This window comes from Myotis daubentonii, chromosome 9 (genome assembly GCF_963259705.1).
Source record: "Myotis daubentonii chromosome 9, mMyoDau2.1, whole genome shotgun sequence".
NCBI lineage: Eukaryota > Metazoa > Chordata > Mammalia > Chiroptera > Vespertilionidae > Myotis > Myotis daubentonii.
In genome coordinates this window covers 67,842,068-67,860,762 of record NC_081848.1, presented here as the reverse complement: position 1 = coordinate 67,860,762, position 18,695 = coordinate 67,842,068, and the positions used below count along the sequence as shown (strand labels likewise).

Sequence of the window (18,695 nt, the reverse complement as noted above, 5' to 3'; positions counted from 1 at the left end):
TGCAGTGCAGCACAAGTTAAAATTAACATGTGAAAAATAAAAATAACTTTTAGCTTGAAAATTAAATACATAAAATGAATATCAGGTTATAATTAATTAAACGGAAATTTTAAAAATTAACTTTCCTATCCATACAATGTACCACAAGAGGAATAATTAATATCACTATATGTAAGTGAAAAGTGGTACTCTGAAGAATAATGCAAATAACAAATTCCTCTATTATTAAATAGGTAACTAAAAGTCAATAAAACAAGCAGTTGGAGCTCAAGAAAAAAACCACTAAATTAAAAATGATATAAAGTGATAAAACTTAGAAAACAACTAATGAATTAAAATAAATAAATAATTGAGCATCAATCTAAATAAGCAAGTAGAGCCATTCCTTTATGAGTTAAAGAATAAAGAAAATATGAAAACAAACGATAGAATAATCCAGGAGAGAAAGAGAAAAAATATAAAAGGTATGGTTAAAAATGTGATGTGCTAAATAATAAACATATCATTAAATCAGAACACATTAAAAATCTCTGATCAGACTTTGAATTCTGCCATGACAATACGTGACACAAGAACAGCTTTGCAATCATAAGTAACTGTAATGGGTTCTGGTATTTGGAAAATATTAAAAAAAAACTTGCTCCTAATAATTTTGCAATCATCATGCTTATTGAGGTGGCATTAACATTGAAGAAAACCCCTTGTCTCTCTTTTGCCTTAACTCCCAAGGTTACCTTTGTCAAGTAGTTTCATTCTGGTTTTTAAATTTCCAATTAAGCCTGTCTTAGCAGTACTAAGTTTTTATGAATAGAAGAATTGCCCTTCCAAAAGTTCAATGATATAACACATGCATGTAGCTTCTTTATCCACAACAAATTATCTTGTGAAATTATGAAGTATAAACAGACTTTCTTATAAGAGTTGTTTTTAAATCTAGATGGAAATTGATTTCATTGCCATGAGTTAGTACAAGATTCAAAAGAATACTTTAATCTTATTCTCATTCTATCCCTTTATAGATTATTTCTTTGCTTGTCCATCTGGGACAAACAATTCTCAATAAAATATTATACCTCTTTTCATATTTTAATTTTTCATTCATATTTAAGAAAGCACTTGACATATTTATATACAGAATACACTAAAATAGTAAAACAAATTGTAGAAATATTGCTACATAGATGAATTAGGTGATTGTCAAACCAGAATGGGAAGCTACACCATGTTTCCTTGTGCTGCCTTGAAATATTTATCAAAGACTAATGTAACATTGGTCATAGTGTGTTATGAAATTTTGGTCATTAAGTGAGGATTGGATGCTAAATATACAGTATAAGGATAAGTATGCAAATCTATAAATGCACAAGTAAGTATTAATGAAGGTAAGAAAATGGTAGAAATTTATCAAAATGTTGTAACATTATTGATGTCCTCAATTTATTCTTTGATTTCTGTTGTATTCCAATTTTTTTCTAATGAACATATTTTATTTCAATGACAGTATTACACGTTTTTTTGGAAGAGTATTACACTTTTAAACATAAAATTTTTCCTTGTGAAAAATGAATTATTCCATCTTTGATGGTTTTAATCATAGAGTAATTAAGTATGTCTCTAGAAATGGTTTCTCCACAAATTCAGTTGAAAATATAGAGGATCACTAAAGAAGACCAGACAAGGTGCCTCATTGTGTGACATCAAGGGAAAAAGGCAACTATTTCCTCAGAACATAATATAGCTATCTTTAGTCCCAGTGTGTTTTTTCCTTGGAAACATGCCAAACAATCTTGCTTGGAACCTGATCTCCAGGGATGGCCCAATGTTGCGTTACCTCTATCCTCAATATAAGAGGTGCCCTGGAAGAGAGACAAGACATAGGTTGCTCCACTTATTTCACAGCAGCTCCCTGATATTCCTTTTAGACATAATTTCCTGGCAAATTTTCCATTCCACCAGGACCTTAACAAAATTTCTGTGTTGTTTTTTTTAATCTCAGAATAAAACGACATGAATGGACAAAAATTTACAAAGAACTTATCTCAAATAAAAGAATACATTACAGAAAATTTTGACTCAAATGGTTTTCATATTTTCTTTGTGAAAAAACTTGAAGTTGACAAATTTCTAGACAGATAATATTGGAGGAGGGTTTTTGTGGTGTGTTTGACTCTTGGTAAGTATTACTCTGAATATTAGAGAATTTTGGTGAGGATCAGATGAAATGGGGGTATTTTTAGAAAAGTATACATACACATAGGACTTAGACCTTACCCTAAGTAATGCCAGGTTTTGTGAAACCAGAAATATAGAGCTAATGAAATTATGGTCGACAAGCAAAGTACATGTTTTAAAAATGTAGTATTTGAAAAAAATATGATTTTAATATATTAAATTTAGGAAAATATATCTTTTGGAAAGTAATATGTGGTCTATAATTTTAATCCCATAAATTTGAAATTTATTTGTGGTTACTATTAAATAATTTTTAAAACAAAATGACAGTGACGCATTTTAACTGTTTTTCATCATTGTTTATGACACATCTAGCATTTTCCCTCAGGTTTGCTCCTGTTATTATTAACAGGAATGTAGTATAATGGGCATGTTCTCTGGAGTCAATCTGTCTTGGTGAAATCACAGAGCCAACACTTAATAGCTCTACTATGGATAAGATACTTAAACTGTCTGTGTCCTTTTACTCATTTAAACATGTGATTAATAGTAGCACCTGTGGTATAATATTCTCATGTGGAGTAAATAAATTACTATAGAGAAGTATTTAGAACAGTATAAGACTCACTCAAATTAGGCAATATATATTTTTTGTTATATCATGCCTAAAGGTCAATTTATGCCTATTTGGGAACCAAATTAAACGTTTTCCATCATATTCTGTAAACTACTCATTATTAGTTTTTATAAATATTGAACTATTATCAATAACCCTGTTTAAACTCATTCCTGAAAATTATCACCTTAATTTCTCAACAGTTTGAAGCAGTTGAACACAATGGATGGAAGGAATAGCACAAGTGTGTCTCACTTCATCCTTATGGGACTGACAGACTCTGAGGAGACCCAGCTGGTCCTGTTTATACTATTTCTCCTGATATACCTGACGAGTGTGCTGGGAAATGCAGGGATGATACTGATAATCCGCGTGGATCTCCAGCTTCACACCCCCATGTATTTTTTCCTCAGCCACCTGTCATTTCTTGACCTCACTTACTCCAATGTCATCACTCCTAAAACCTTAGAGAACTTGCTGACTTCCACCAAGTACATTTCATACATAAGCTGCTTCACCCAGATGTTCTTTTTTATCTTCTTGGGGACCTCTGAATGTTTACTTCTCTCCTCAATGGCCTATGATCGCTATGTAGCCATCTGCAATCCTCTACACTACCCAGTCCTTATGTCCAAAGGACTCTGCTTCTCCCTCATTTTTGGGTGCTATTTGAAAGGTTTTTTGGACTCCATTATCAATGTGCTTTGCATGAATAGACTGCATTTCTGTGACTCCAATGTGATCCATCACTTTTTCTGTGACACTTCCCCAATTCTAGCCCTGTCCTGTACTGACATTCAAGACATTGAAATCATGATATTCATTTTCGCTGGCTCCACCCTAATGGTATCTGTTATCACAATATGTGTGTCTTATCTGGCCATTCTGTCCACTGTGTTGAAAATTACTTCCACTTCAGGAAAGCAAAAAGCCTTCTCTACATGTGCCTCCCATCTCCTAGGGGTCACCATCTTTTATGGAACTACAATTTTTACTTATTTAAAGCCTCATAAATCCTACTCTTTGGGGAAGGATCAAGTGGCTTCCGTATTTTATACTATTGTGATCCCCATGCTGAATCCACTCATTTATAGTCTGAGGAATAAAGAAGTGAAAAATGCTCTCATTAGAGCCTTGCAGAAGACTATAATCTAATTAAGCATTGTCACCCTAATGCATTTAATTACAAAATTATAATAAAAGTACTCTTAGGAAACAATCCAACAACCAGCAAGGTAGCCTGTTGCTGTTTGAGGGATGAAGGCAGAAGTCACAAGATTTATAGTTAAGTGACAAAGGATATTATTATTCAGAGCAAAAGCAATTGCTGCAGTTCATATTCACATCAGTTTCTCATACCCTCCTAAGTCCCAGGACTGTGAAGAGGTGGGCATAGATGGATGAAGGCATGTAAAGTGGGCTGCATCATAGGAAAGAACCGTTGAGTATGGGAGACACACGTTGATGGTTAGCAGATTCATGTCTATTCTTTGTCTACAGGAACATTACCTCATTGCCCACAGTAGCTCAATGCAAAAATAACCTTGATATATAGCTCAAGCAAAATGTATACTTTTTTGAAATTTTCAGTGTTTACTTTATAACATTATATTTGATTATTCTTTCTAAACACATTTAAAATGTTTAAAAGTCATCAAATCAACAGTACCAAGAATAGACCCCAACGTAAGCTATGGATTTTAATAGGTATGTGTCAATGTGGGTTACTCAATTGTAAGAAATGCTCCATTCTGGTGTGTGATTTGATGAAGAGGGAGAATATGCATGTTGATTGGGGGGTGGAGGTGTATGTATATGGGAAATCTCTCTACCTTTCTTTTCCTTTTGCTGTGAACCTAAAACTGCTCTAAAAATATTAAAGTCTTTAAACAAAAGCACACACACATAAAATAAAAACTAAGAAATAAAGTGCAACCTCCTTTTTGGAGTTAAAAGTTTACATTTTTACTAATTCAAAAGATTCAGTTAATATTTTCAATAATCTAATTATGCATCTTTTTCCTTTATTTAATTTATTTTAAATTACCTTATACATCAATGCCATTTTAAAGTATGACTTATTTTTGCTTTAATATGCATTTGGTCTACACTGTACTCCAAATTTTCAGCTATTTCTATTTTTGTTAATAATCCTCACTTGATGATACTTATTAATTTTATAGAGAGTGGAAGAGAGAGAGAAGCATCCATGTGAGAGAGAAACATTGTTCAGTTGACTCTTGTACAAGCCTGGACCAAGATTGAGCCCTCAACCGAGGCATGTGCCCTGAGGGAGAATGGAACCAAACAACATTTCCATGTACTGGCAATGCTCCCACCAGCTGAGTTCCACTGACTATGGTACTATTTGTTTCTGTTTGCAATTAGAAATAAATAATTCATGGGCATTTATTATTTAATAATATGCTTTTCTGGATCATCTCTCATCTTGTATAAGTATTTTGTCATTTCGTATATTTATGGGCTCTTCTTATTTTCCAGGCATTTTTTATAAACTATTTTTTCACCTTTCATTTATGTCTATTTCTATAACAAGGAAATGTATCTTCTTGAAATATGTTGGCAAAAATGGTCAACAGCCCTGCTGGTGCGGATCAGTGGTTGAGTGTCAACTCACGAACTAGGAGGACAAGGTTCAATTCCTGATCAGGGCACATGTTGAGTTGCAAGCTATATCCCTAGGATGGGGTGTGCAGGAAGCAACAGATCAATGATTCACTCTCATTATCAATGTTTCTATCCCTCTCTCTCTCTCCCTTCTTGTCTGAAATCAATAAAAGTATATTAATAAAAAAAGATTCTCAACAAATTACATGAGTTGTAGATAACACTTAAGTTGAGTAAATATTAATTTAAATTAAGATTATTTTATCTACATATTATATAATGTTATTACATACATGTAAAGTAATATACAGGCGACATGGAATATTTAGACTATTTACATTTGCCCTGTGATTTCCTTGTTAGATTAGTGCATATCATATTTTATGTAAGATGCAGTCTGAAGTAATTTAAGACATAATCATCCTGCTTATGATGTCATACCAGAAGACTATTTAAAAAATATATGATACAGAACAAGAGTAGTGAGTGCCAAAAGTATGAATCGTTGTTTATTTCCAAATAATTGATAGACATAAAGTAATAATATACTTTGTTGAGCACGTACCATGTGCCAGACAATATTCAAAGGTCTTTAGATGTATAATTACCATAGTTTTTCAGTTAGGCTCTAGCAAAATCCATATATTTATCTCACATAAAAGAAAGCCACCTTTCTACTTGTTTAGGCAAAGACTTAAGGCTATGCCAGGGTCCAACCCCAGCAGGTCCAGGGGTTCCCAAAGGCGTAGACGGAGTCGGCGAAGAAGGAAGGACATGGAGACAGTGTTCAGTTGATCTGCAGCCTAGCCAGGATCTCCAGCCAGGATCTCCAGCCAAGTTCTGGTCTGGATCTCCAGAGAGGTTCTGCTGTTTATTGCCTTGTTACATCCGTATTTATACCAGTTGATTTTAATCCTGTCAATTTCTATTACAAAGGTTAGGGCGTTTCTTATCTCCATTCCAGGGAGTAAAGATTATGTAGCTTAAGCATGATTGTTTGTAGTTAAAGTGATTAACTACCCGCCTGGCACTTAGTTAAGGAGTTTCATCCCGTCCCTAACTTCAGGGAAAAATCCCTACCTGGGGAAACAACCTTTCTCGGAGAGGTGACCTTGGTTAAAACACACAGCGCTAAGGGGAGCAAACATATTAAGAACAGTATGCTATATATGCCAGGTCCCTTGAAACATATGCTGTGCAGATGTTTCTATCCTGCAGCGACTGTGTCAAGCAGCAAGGATGGACCGGCTTCCGGCAAGGCTATTCCTAGAATTTTCTCTTTATCTCATACAGCTTATACTCAATCCATCAGCATATGACATTGATTCTAAATACAGGGTCTGACTCTGACTAGCTACAACACTATCTCCCCTACCAACTCCACACCCCTAACAAGGAACCATCCTCTTAGTTTTAGGATTATTGCTGCAGTCTTCTAGTTTGTCTCTGTGTTTTGGCCTTGTCCCGCTTAAGTCTATTCTTAGTGTAACACAGTGATGGCGAACCTTTTGAGCTCGGCATGTCAGCATTTTGAAAAACCCTAACTTAACTCTGGTATTTGCAACCATAGTAAAACAAAGACTTATATTTTTGATATTTATTTTATATATTTAAATGCCATTTAACAAAGAAAAATCAACCAAAAAAAATGTCTCCTCTTCTTCCTGACAATAAATGATACAAGAATAGCCCTGCAATCATAAGTAACTTAGTGGCTATAGTATTGGGAAAACATTTAGCAAGAAAAGCATGCTCCTGTTAATTTGTAATTACAATGCCTATTGAGGTGGCATTAACATTAAAAATCACTCCTTGTGATCACTCTCCTTTGCCTTAAGTCCTAAGGTTACCTTCTGTCAAGTAGTTTCATGCTGGTTTTTAAATTTTCAGGTATGTCTCTCTTGGCTGCACCGTGAATACAAAGATTGCCCTTCCAAAAGTTCATCAATAATATAACACAGGCAAAGGTAGCTCCTTTATCCATGCCAACAAATTATCCTATGAAATTCTGGAGTATAAATGAACTTTCCTAAAAGTGTTACTTGTTTTAAAATAGATTTTTCTTTTTCTTTTACTTTAACTTTTAGAATACATTTTTATTGATTTCAGAGAGGAGGGAAGTGGGAGAGAGAAAAAAAACATCAATGAGGAGAGAGAATCATTGATGGGCAGCCTCCTGCATAGCCCCTACTGGGGTTAGAGCCCACAACCCTGGCATGTGCCCTTGATCAGAATAGAACCTGGAACCCTTCAGTCCCCAGGTCAACACTCTATTCCACTGAGCCAAACCAGCTACGGTTTAAAGAGTTACTTTTAAATCCATATAAATTGATTTCATTATCATGAGTTAGATGATTCCTAAGAACGCTTTAATCTTATTCTCACTCTACCCCTTTTCAGATTATTTTTTTTGCTTCTTCATCCTGGACAATTTTCAATAAAATATTGTACCTCTTTTAGTATTTTAATTTTTTGTTCCTATTTAAGAAAATACTTGACATGTTTATATACAGAATACACCAAAATAGTAAAATAAATTGCAGAAGTATTGCTACATAGATGAATTAGGTGATTGTCAAACCTGAATAGGAAACCTACACCATGTTTTCTTGTGCTGCCTTAAAATATTTATCAAAGACTAATGTAACATTGGTCACTGTGTGTTATGAAATTTTGCTTATAAAATGAGGATTGGATGCTAAATATTTAGGGTAATAAGTATGCAAATCTATAAATGCACAAATAAGTATGAATGAAGGTAATAAAATAAGAGAAATTCATCAAAGTGTCATAATATTATTGATGTTCTCAATTCGTTCTGTGATTTCTGTTGCATTCCAATTTTTTTCCAAAGGAATTTATTTCTATGATAGAATCACACTTTTAAACATAAAAATATTTCCCGGTGAAAAATGAATTATTCCATCGTGCATGGTTTCAATCAGAGAGTAATTATGTCTCTAGAAATGGTTTCTCCACCAACCCAGTTAAAAATTTAGGGGATAACAAAAGAAGACCAAACCAAGCTTCTCAGTGTGGGCCATTAAGGGAAAAAGGCAACTATTTCCTCAGAACATAACATAACTGCAATTAGTCCCAGCGTGTTTTTTCCTTGGAAGCATGCCAAGCAAGCTCGCTTGGAACCTGATCTCCAGGGATGGCCCAATGTTGGGTTACCCTCTCTCCCCAGTATATGAGGTGCCTTGGAAGAGAGACAAGACATAGTCTGTTCCACTTATATTCACAGCAGCTCCCTGATATTCCTTTTAGACATAATTTCTCGGCAAATTTTCCATTCCCAAGAGCTGATTTTTTTTTTTACCTTGGAATAAAACAATAAATGCACAAAAATTTACAAAGAAGTTATCTCAAAGAAAAGAATATATTACAGAAAATTTTGACTCAAATGGTTTTCATATTTTACTTGTGAAAAAACTTGAAGTTGACAAATTTCTAGACAGATAATATTGGAGGAAGGTTTTTATGTTTTTTCCACCAACTTTGGTAAGTATTACTCTAAAAATTAGAGAGTTTTGGTAAGGAACAGATAAAATGGGAGCACTTTCAGAAAAGTATGCATACATATACACTTAGACCTACCCACGGTAATGCCAGGTTTTGTAACCAGAAGTATAGAGTTGATGGATTTATGGTTTATAGGCAAGGTGTATGTTTTAGAAATATAATTTTTGGAAATCTGATTTTGAATGGTCAACTTAGTAAAACATATCTTTTGAAAATTAATACTAATATATGGTCTATAATTGTAGTCTGCTAAATTTGAAATTTGTTTGTGGTTAATAATAAATAATTCTCAAAAAAAAAGACAGTAAGTGATGCATTGAAATTGTTTTTCTACCATTGTTTATGACACATTTAGCATTTTCCCTCAGGTTTGCTCAAATTAGAAATAGTCATATAGTATAACAAGCATGTTCTCTGGAGTTTATCTATGTTAGTGCAATAACAGAGCCAACATTTAATATCTCTAAACAAGTGGCTTAAACTGTTTGTGCCCTTTTTTTATTTAAAAAATATGGGTAATAGTCACACCTATTGTTTAATATTTTCACATGGAGTAGATATATCAATCAAGGGAAGCATTTAAAACAGTGTAAAGCTCATTCTTATTATGCAATATGTTGTTTTTTTATTATTATATTAAGTCCAAGGGATATTTTATGCTTATTTCTATATTTAACAATTGAACTCAATTTTTCCATCATATTATATAAACCATTCATTATCATCAATTGTTAGAAATATTAAACTAATATAAATAACCTTTTGAACTCATTCCTACCCAAATATCACACTTAATTTCTCAACAGTTTGAAGCAGTTGAACACAATGGATGGAAGGAATAGCACAAGTGTGTCTCACTTCATCCTTATGGGACTGACAGACTCTGAGGAGACCCAGCTGGTCCTGTTTATACTATTTCTCCTGATATACCTGACTAGTGTGCTGGGAAATGCAGGGATGATACTGATAATCCGCGTGGATCTCCAGCTTCACACCCCCATGTATTTTTTCCTCAGCCACCTGTCATTTATTGACCTCATTTACTCCAATGTCATCACTCCTAAAACCTTAGAGAACTTGCTGACTTCCACCAAGTACATTTCATACATAAGCTGCTTCACCCAGATGTACTTTTTTACCTTTTTGGGTTCCACTGAATGTTTTCTTCTCTCCTCAATGGCCTATGATCGCTATGTAGCCATCTGCAATCCTCTACACTACCCAGTCCTTATGTCCAAAGGACTCTGCTGCTCCCTGACCTTTGGGTCCTATTTTCTTGGCTTTATTAATTCCATTATCAATGCACTTTGCATGAGCAGGCTGCGTTTCTGTGACTCCAATGTAATCCATCACTTTTTCTGTGACACTTCCCCAATTCTAGCCCTGTCCTGTACTGACACTCAAGACATTGAAGTCATAATATTCATTTTTGCTGGCTCCACCCTAATGGTATCTGTTATCACAATATGTGTGTCTTATCTGGCCATTCTGTCCACTGTCCTGAAAATTACCTCCACTTCAGGAAAGCAAAAAGCCTTCTCTACATGTGCCTCCCATCTCCTGGGAGTCACCATCTTTTATGGCACTATGATTTTTACTTATTTAAAACCTCGTGAGTCCTATGCCTTGGGAAAGGATCAAGTAGCTTCTGTTTTTTATGCTATTGTGATCCCCATGCTGAATCCACTCATTTATAGTCTGAGGAATAAAGAAGTGAAAAATGCTCTCATTAGAGTCATGCAGAAGACAGAGGGCTTCAGGCTATTAAAGTGACCGTGATGTTAAAGTGCTAAGCTTTCTGTTCTCTCTTTCCTATTGGGCATTTCTTTGGTCTTTTCAAAAACCATCAAGTCCTTTCATTTTTTGTATTTCTGTGGAGCCATCCTTTACTCAATCAAATATCGGCTATTTTCCGCAATGCGTCTTTTCAAATCCACATTGTAATTGTAAACTATAGAATATGTGTTAAATCCATGGTCCAAATATATATGTGTTTTTAAGGAGAACTGATGAGTAAAATGAGAAATTATAGATGTGATCTTTTGAATTCCACCCAGCATACAAATTACCATGCATACCCCAATGACAAAGAACGTTATTATGAAAAAGAGATCCAGTTGGCACACTGATAACAGTTTCAGAAATCATTTTATTTATTAAAAAGAGAAGAAATGTATTAGAATAATTATGAGCACTGGCTATAGAACCAAGCATTCTCTCTTCTTTATCCTGGAACTCCCTTTTTATAGATCCCTGCACTATATCGCCAATCTCTTCTGAATAAGAACATTCTATATCATCTTATTTAAAATTGTACTGGTTCCTCCTATCCCTCTTTCATGCTTCATTTGTTTTCCATAATAGTTATCTCCATTTACCATTTTACATCTGTAGCTTGTGCCTTTTGCTTCTGCTCTGCTTCCCACCCCCAACTATCCCATAAGCGCAATGAGCACAGGCCTTTTCGACTTTGTTCAATGTTTTATGCCCAGCACTTGGAACAATGCCGCAATAAATGTATCTGAAAGCCAAATCTTACAGAGGATGAAACTGAAGCACAAGGGATGAAATAACTGGTTTGTGGTCACTCCATTAGTTAAAGAACAAGCTCCTTTGGAACCCAGACAGTCTAGAGGTCACATTCTTCATCATCGCTCTGTTGTAAGAGTGGTGAAAAACAGAATTAATTATTATATTAAGGAAGGCAGAAGTCAAATACCGGGAACCTCTGAAAGGTGTATGTTGCTGGGAAACATTCTCAGAACTGCTGATAGAAGACAATGTGATTTTGGCAATATTTGTTCAATCTCCTCAAACGCACGGGCATAATCTTATTTACAGGAAGAATAATCCTGACAGACAAAAGACAATTCCATGATGGAATGATGCCAGGAAGAGAGTCTGCATTAGTAAGAGGACAGGCTATCCTGGTATTGCCAAGGGATTCAGGAACAGAGTGGTTCCACAAAGGAAAACATATCCTTGGTTATAAACTTGCAGAATTTAGCTGATTCTGGTTTGTCCATGGCTCTTCTTCATGAGGTCACCATGGAAACTAGTTTTCTTTTTGCCTTGATCTGTTATCTCCCAGATGTTTTCTTATTCTGCATGGGTAAAGAGGGTTCACCCAGCACTCTGCACATTACCTTCTGAGACTGAAGTGACATTTTCACATTAGAAAAACAGTCCTCAAACTTTTATGCATACAGTGGTGAGAGACTTCCTGCATGGCTTTTAAGGAATATGTTAATTTATTTAATAGATTAAGGATTATTTATGTCACCCATGTCTTCTGATGTGAGCGTCTTTAAGCAATTGCATATTTCTTTTCATTATCAAAATTATTGTCAAAGAGGTGTTTATAATATTCTATTATTTTTATTATAATGTTTGTAGGGACCAAGTGTTTTTCTTTTTCTTTTTTAATGCTGATATTGGTAACGTGTTTGGTTTTTTTTTCTGTTTAGTGGTGACCATGGGAATGATAATATACATGTTTAATGTATCATTGTCAACTAAAAATAATATACAGTATGACTTTTAATATAAGAAACTTAGAGAAGTAAAGACCAACTTCTTCTCACCCAAACTTTGTGCTAATTTTGTCATAAAAATCTACTTCTTTGTATGTTTTAAAACCCCAATATATAAGTATAGTTTTATGTTGGTGATTCATTTTTTAAGCCAATTAAAATAAAAAACCCCAATATTTATTACATTTATCTTAATATTTATATTTTTGGTCTTATTTAACTTCTGTGTAAACCCTTGTTTCCTTCTGTTGTCATATTTCTTTTCCTTGGAATATTGTGGAAGCACAAGACTGCTGGCTAGAACCCATTTCAGTGTGTGTGCTGCACACTCATGCATGTGATTAAAGAATGCTCTTGAAACATACAAAGAACAACAACAAAAACAACATTGACAACAAAAGTTATGTTAACAGCGGAGATTGAAAATCTCTAGGTATAGATCCAGAAAGATACATTGAAACCCTAACCTTCCCCAAAGAATTAAAAAAAAAATAAAAATAATAAAAAAAAAGCAACAGCATCCTGCCAAGTGTATGTATTTATTTCATTTAAGTATGAGGGAGAGAAAAGGGTTCCAAAGAAGTCCCACCTATTTAAAAATACTATGTAAACAAATGAGAAATGTGCTATAAATATTTATTGATAATAAAAATATATTGGGAAAATACACCATAAGGAAACGCAGGTACACACAAACTAATTAATAATGTCTATGGTGTATTGAACATGACATAGAAAATAAAAGCAAGAACATGTGTAAAAAATGATATTTCATAAAAAGAGCTGCTAAAATTCAAGAAAGAATTGTGCTAGAAACAGACTTATAGGACAACAGACTGACAGTTGTCAAAGGGGAGGGGCTTGGGAGCTCTTCAAAAAAGGTGAAAGTATTAAGTAGTACAAATTGTTAGTTACAGAGTAGTCACAGAGATGTAGATTATAGCATAAGAAATATGATCAATAATATCAAGAGAAATAAGTATGGGTCTAGGTGGGTACTTAAAGCAGTTGGGGACTACTCTGTAAAGTACATGATTTTCTAAACACGTTGCTGTATTTACGAAACTGAACAGAATAATATAGAATGTAAACTGAAATTAATAAATAAAATAAACTTTAAAGAAAGAAAGGACTGTGGAAAAATCATAATGTAGTAAATTACTAAGAATAGATATTTAAAGGAAGGAATTGAGAGAATCACAGTGGAGAGAGAAATCAAAACAGGAGAAAAGAAATGCAGAAAAAGTTTTTGGTGGAATATATTGTAATAAGAGATGCTCTGCATTTGCACTGTTGAGGTGTTATTTAATCTTAACAATCCCACTTTGGAGAAGTATTCTTTTTAAAAATTATTTCTTTACTTATTGTATTTTTTTATTGTCTAAAGATTTACATATGTCTCCTTTTCCCCCAGTTGACCCCCCCTCACCAGCCATTCCCACCTGGGCAAGCCCCCACCGCCCCAATGTCTGTGTTCATTGGTTATGCTAATATGCATGCATACAAGTCCTTTGGTTGCTCTCTAACTGCCCCCCCATCTCCCGCTCCTACCATTTGTCTCTGGATCTATTCTTATTCATCAAATTATGTTGATCATTATATCTCACATATGAGTGAGATCATGTGATATTTATCTTTCTCTGATTGGCTTATTTTGCTTAGCATAATGCTCTCCAGTTCCATCCATGCTGTTGCAAATGGTAAAAATTCCTTCTTTTTTTTTGTATAGCAGCATAGTATTCCATTGATTAGTTGTACCACAGTTGTTTTTTAATTTATTTTTTTTCTTTATTTTTTTAAAATATATTTTATTGATTTTTTACAGAGAGGAAAGGAGAGAGATAGAGAGTTAGAAACATCGATGAGAGAGAAACATAGATCAGCTGCCTCCTGCACATCTCCTACTGGGGATGTGTCCACAACCAAGGTACATGCCCTTCACCGGAATCGAACCTGGGACCTTTCAGTCCGCAGGCTGACGCTCTATCCACTGAGCCAAACCGGTTTTGGCTATTTTTTTCTTTATTGATTAAGGTATCACATATGTGTACCACAGTTTTTTAATTCACTCATCTGCTGATGGGCACTTAGGCTGATTCCAAATCTTAGCTATTGTAAATTGTGCTGCTATGAACAGAGGGGTGCATATTTCCTTTCTGATTGGTGATTCTGATTTCTTGGGATATATTCCTAGAAGTGGGATTACTGGGTCAAATGGAAGTTCCATTTTTAACTTTTTGAGGAAACTCCATTCTGTCTTCCACAGTGGCTGTACCAGTCAGCATTCCCACCAGCAGTGCAGGAGGGTTCCTTTTTCTCCACATTCTCTCAGCACTTGTTAATTGTTGATTTGTTGACGATAGCCATTCTGACAGGTGTTAGATGGTATCTCATTGTTGTTTTTATTTGCATCTCTTGGATGATTAATGACTTTTAGCATGTTTTCATATGTCTCTGAGTCTTCTGTATGCTCTCTTTCGAAAAGTGTCTCAATAGATCCTTTAGAGAAGTATTCTTAGTACTCTGTCTTCTAAGGAGATTATTTTGGTTGGAATGAAAAGGGTTTTTACAAAATAAAAATATAATAATAATAATAATAATAATAATAATAATTAATAATAAGAAATAGAATAGAAAGAAGAAAGGAAGGGAAGAAGGAAGGACCATTGCCACTTAAAATTATTTTTGAAAGACACATAAGGACACAGATGTAACACCTTAATCAATAAAGGAAAAAGGAAAAAAAAGAAAGACACATGTATTGACAATGACAATGAGGCTTGTTGGAAGCAGAGCTAAACATGAGCATAGTAGGTATGCTTTTCTGTACCTTGGTTTTAAGCCTGGGAATTGAGGAGTGGTAGCATCTGCAAGGGCATCACAGAGGGGTAGATGTCAAAGTAAAACAACCAAAGTTGAGTCAGGACCAGGCCTCAAGGGAAAAGCATAAAGATGAGCTGCAGCTCAGTTGTGGGAAGAGTCCAATCTGCCAGCCAGTTGTACCTTACCCTACAAATTGTGCTTGTTTTTTGTCATTCTTGAGTTTAACCTTTATAAACATCAATGCCTACTTTCTGTGTATTGTAAGAAATTAAAGAATGGATTTTGTATTTGTGCTCTAGTTGAAATAATAAAATAAATAATACTAAAATTTGTGCTCTAGATGAAATGCACCATCACAGACAACATGGTAATGACACCAAGAATTTGGAAACATTGTCTGTGGACTCCAAACCACAGGCTATACCTAGATTGCTGCCAATGTATAGCCCTAAGGAAGGAGCTGAGTGCTTTGAACGAGAGTCAACCCTGCTCTGTGCGTGACAGGGGGGAGCTCCCCAACCCCCTGACCAACCCTGCTCTGTGCGTGACAGGATACGGATCCCCAACTCCCCTGATGGGCCCTGCTCTCTGAGTGACAGGGGGCAGCGCCCCAACCCCCTGATTGGCCCTGCGCTGTGCATGACAGGGGGTGGTGCCGCAACCTCCCCATCAACCCTGCCTTGAGTGTGACAGGGGGTGGTGCCCCAACCCCCCAATCGGCCCTACCTTGAGCATGACTGAGGGTGGCATTGCAACCTCCCAATCCACCTTGCTCTGTGCATGACAGAGGGCGGTGCCCCAACTCCCCAATCGGCCCTGCTCTGAGTCCGACCAGGGGCTGCACCTAGGGATTGGGCCTGCCCTCTGCCACCCGGGAGCAGGCCTAAGCCAGCAGGTCGTTATCTCCTGAGGGTCCCCAGACTGTGAGAGGGCACAGGCCAGGTTGAGGGACCCCCCTCCCCCCTGAATGCACAAATTTTTGTGCACCGGGCCTCTAGTATATTAATAAAAGTATATCTTTAAAATAACTTTATAGAATGTGTTAAATTAGGTTAGTTTGATGGACTAACAGCCTAATGAATTATAAATTTTTATGAGTTAATCTCTAAAAGTGTTCCAACTCCATTAGGTTATTGAAAAAAAGCTAATCAAGATATTTTTAAAGAACATGGACTAGGATTTGATATAAAATTTTATGATAATTTATCTTCCATTAAATTTGCTATTTAAATGTTCTGCATTAGATTGTCCTTTTGGGCAAATAGCTGGTCATTTGCATCATTTTTGGAAATCTAAGTTCTTTTTAATATATAATTTTCTACTCTCTCAAAATTATGTGGTGACTATAGAAGAAATAATAATTGCACCTATACATAAACTTCATAATTAAGAGTAAATAAACTGTAAAGTATCAGTTAGAAGTAATAGAAATAATATTTCTTGCATTGTGGAATGGTTATTTAAATTAGGAGTCAAAGTGATACCTGAACCTGCACTCAAAGTTTTATTATTAGCCAATAATATAACACTAGTTGGAAAAATAGGTTTTATTCAAGTTAGTTATCATAGTCATTTATTTAATTTTTTATATATCCACCCATAGAAAATTTGAGTTGGTCTTAGGGCACATAATCTGCTGCAAATAATAATTTGTACATTATTTTAATTCATAATGCAAGTCAAGCTCCAGTTTCAGTACTTTAACATGATTTCATCAGTGTGAGAACCATTTGGATTTGAAATAGAGAATAAAGTACATATGAACAATCTTATGGGAAGGACAAAGTCAGGATTACCTAGAAGAATTGTCACTATCAGGAGCAAACATTTTCATAGAATTATTGGGAAGACTAAAGGCAGATAAAAGAAGAACAACTCAAACAACATGTCCCGAAAGGCAGAATTTTGGTTGAATCCTATGTATTGGAAATAAAAATTACAACAAAACAAATTAGGACATTTGAACCACTTATTCTAATTAACTCTGCATTTTTTAGCTGCTCTAGCATAATAAAATGCTTTTAAATATATATATATATATAATTTCATTAAAACAATCTTAACAAATTGATCGGAGAAAACCCAAATATATATATATATATATATATATATATATATATATATATATATATATATATATAATTTTTTAAATGGCATGGGAAATGATGACATGACAATTAATGAAAGGGAGGTTTAGAGGAAGGAATTTATGTAGATGAGGTCAAGACAAAAATGATAGAAATAACAGAATAAACTTTGATAAATGTGATGAAATCAATCTGTGTTTTATTGCAATTAGGAATCACAAGAAAAAGCTCAAGCCCAATACAGTTCTTGCCATCAGTTCAATGATACACCTGGTATGAGGAAAATTACATAATATTTGGAATGTGAAAGTGTGTACTCAGCTCCATAATTAAGTCAAATGTGATGTTAGGTTTGTCCTCCAAAATTTACTCTTCTTTCAAAGAGCAGTAGACTTAAATGACAAAGCAGACACAATAATGCACAGCTAGGCAGATTAATTAAATAAAAAAAAACAATAAATATTTAAAGCAACTTATTTTAAATATGTCAAATTTTGTTATAAATTTAGGATGCCCACATAAGTGAACTTTTGTCATTACATGTGTTTATTTTTTAAAAATTAGCACATATTGGACTGCAACACTAAGTTATAACTATATAATTAAAATACATAGTTGGGTGCCTTACACTAGATATCTTTCTTTAGCAACATGTGAAATATTTATTTTTTTGATAATTAATATGCACTTAAATATTTTCCTATCAGATTAAATCCAATGAATTATATTATGATTCTTGTTTTTCCTCTGTGCACTTTTTATGTGTCTGGAATGGGAAATAAAGAAGCTTTGTGAGTTGTATAACCTGTTATTTAAAAACAAACAAACACACAGATCAATACAATCCCATTGGCCACATAGCAGCGGGCTTAATTTTGTTTTGAGTAAATAAGATAATGAAAAATTACTATGTTAAACATTTTGGTTTAACTGTCATTTCATTTAGATGATTATGACTAAAATTTATCAGGATATATTGAAAAGACTCAGAGTTATAAAGAGAAAATGTCTATGTATTGTAAAGAATTTAGTAATAGAGAATCGACTTTTATAATTAACTAGTGGCCCAGTGCATGAAATTCGTGCACGGGGGAGGGTGTGTTCCTCAGCCTGGCCTGCACCCTCTCCAATTTGGGACCCCTCGAAAAATGTCCTGCCAGTTTACAGGGATTGGGCCTAAATCAGTAGTCGGACATCCCTCTCGTAATCCGGGACTGCTGGCTCCTAACTGCTCACCTGCCTGCCTGCCGGCCTGATTGCCTCTAACCACTCTGCCTGCTGGCCTGTTCGCCCCCAACTGCCCTCCCCCCA

General features: G+C 34.8%; 2 protein-coding genes across 2 annotated transcripts; both read left to right on the top strand.

Moving 5' to 3' along the window:
• Nucleotides 1-3,010: 3,010 nt before the first annotated feature.
• Nucleotides 3,011-3,943, top strand: LOC132241936 (olfactory receptor 8H1-like). Its single transcript, XM_059710885.1, has one exon. The coding sequence runs from the start codon at nucleotides 3,011-3,013 to the stop codon at nucleotides 3,941-3,943; it is 933 nt and encodes a 310-aa protein (XP_059566868.1).
• Nucleotides 3,944-9,766: 5,823 nt separating this feature from the next.
• On the top strand, nucleotides 9,767-10,714 carry LOC132242283 (olfactory receptor 8H1-like). The gene has a single exon (XM_059711186.1). It carries the CDS (start codon nucleotides 9,767-9,769, stop codon nucleotides 10,712-10,714), a length of 948 nt encoding a protein of 315 aa, XP_059567169.1.
• The last annotated feature ends 7,981 nt before the right edge of the window (nucleotides 10,715-18,695 follow it).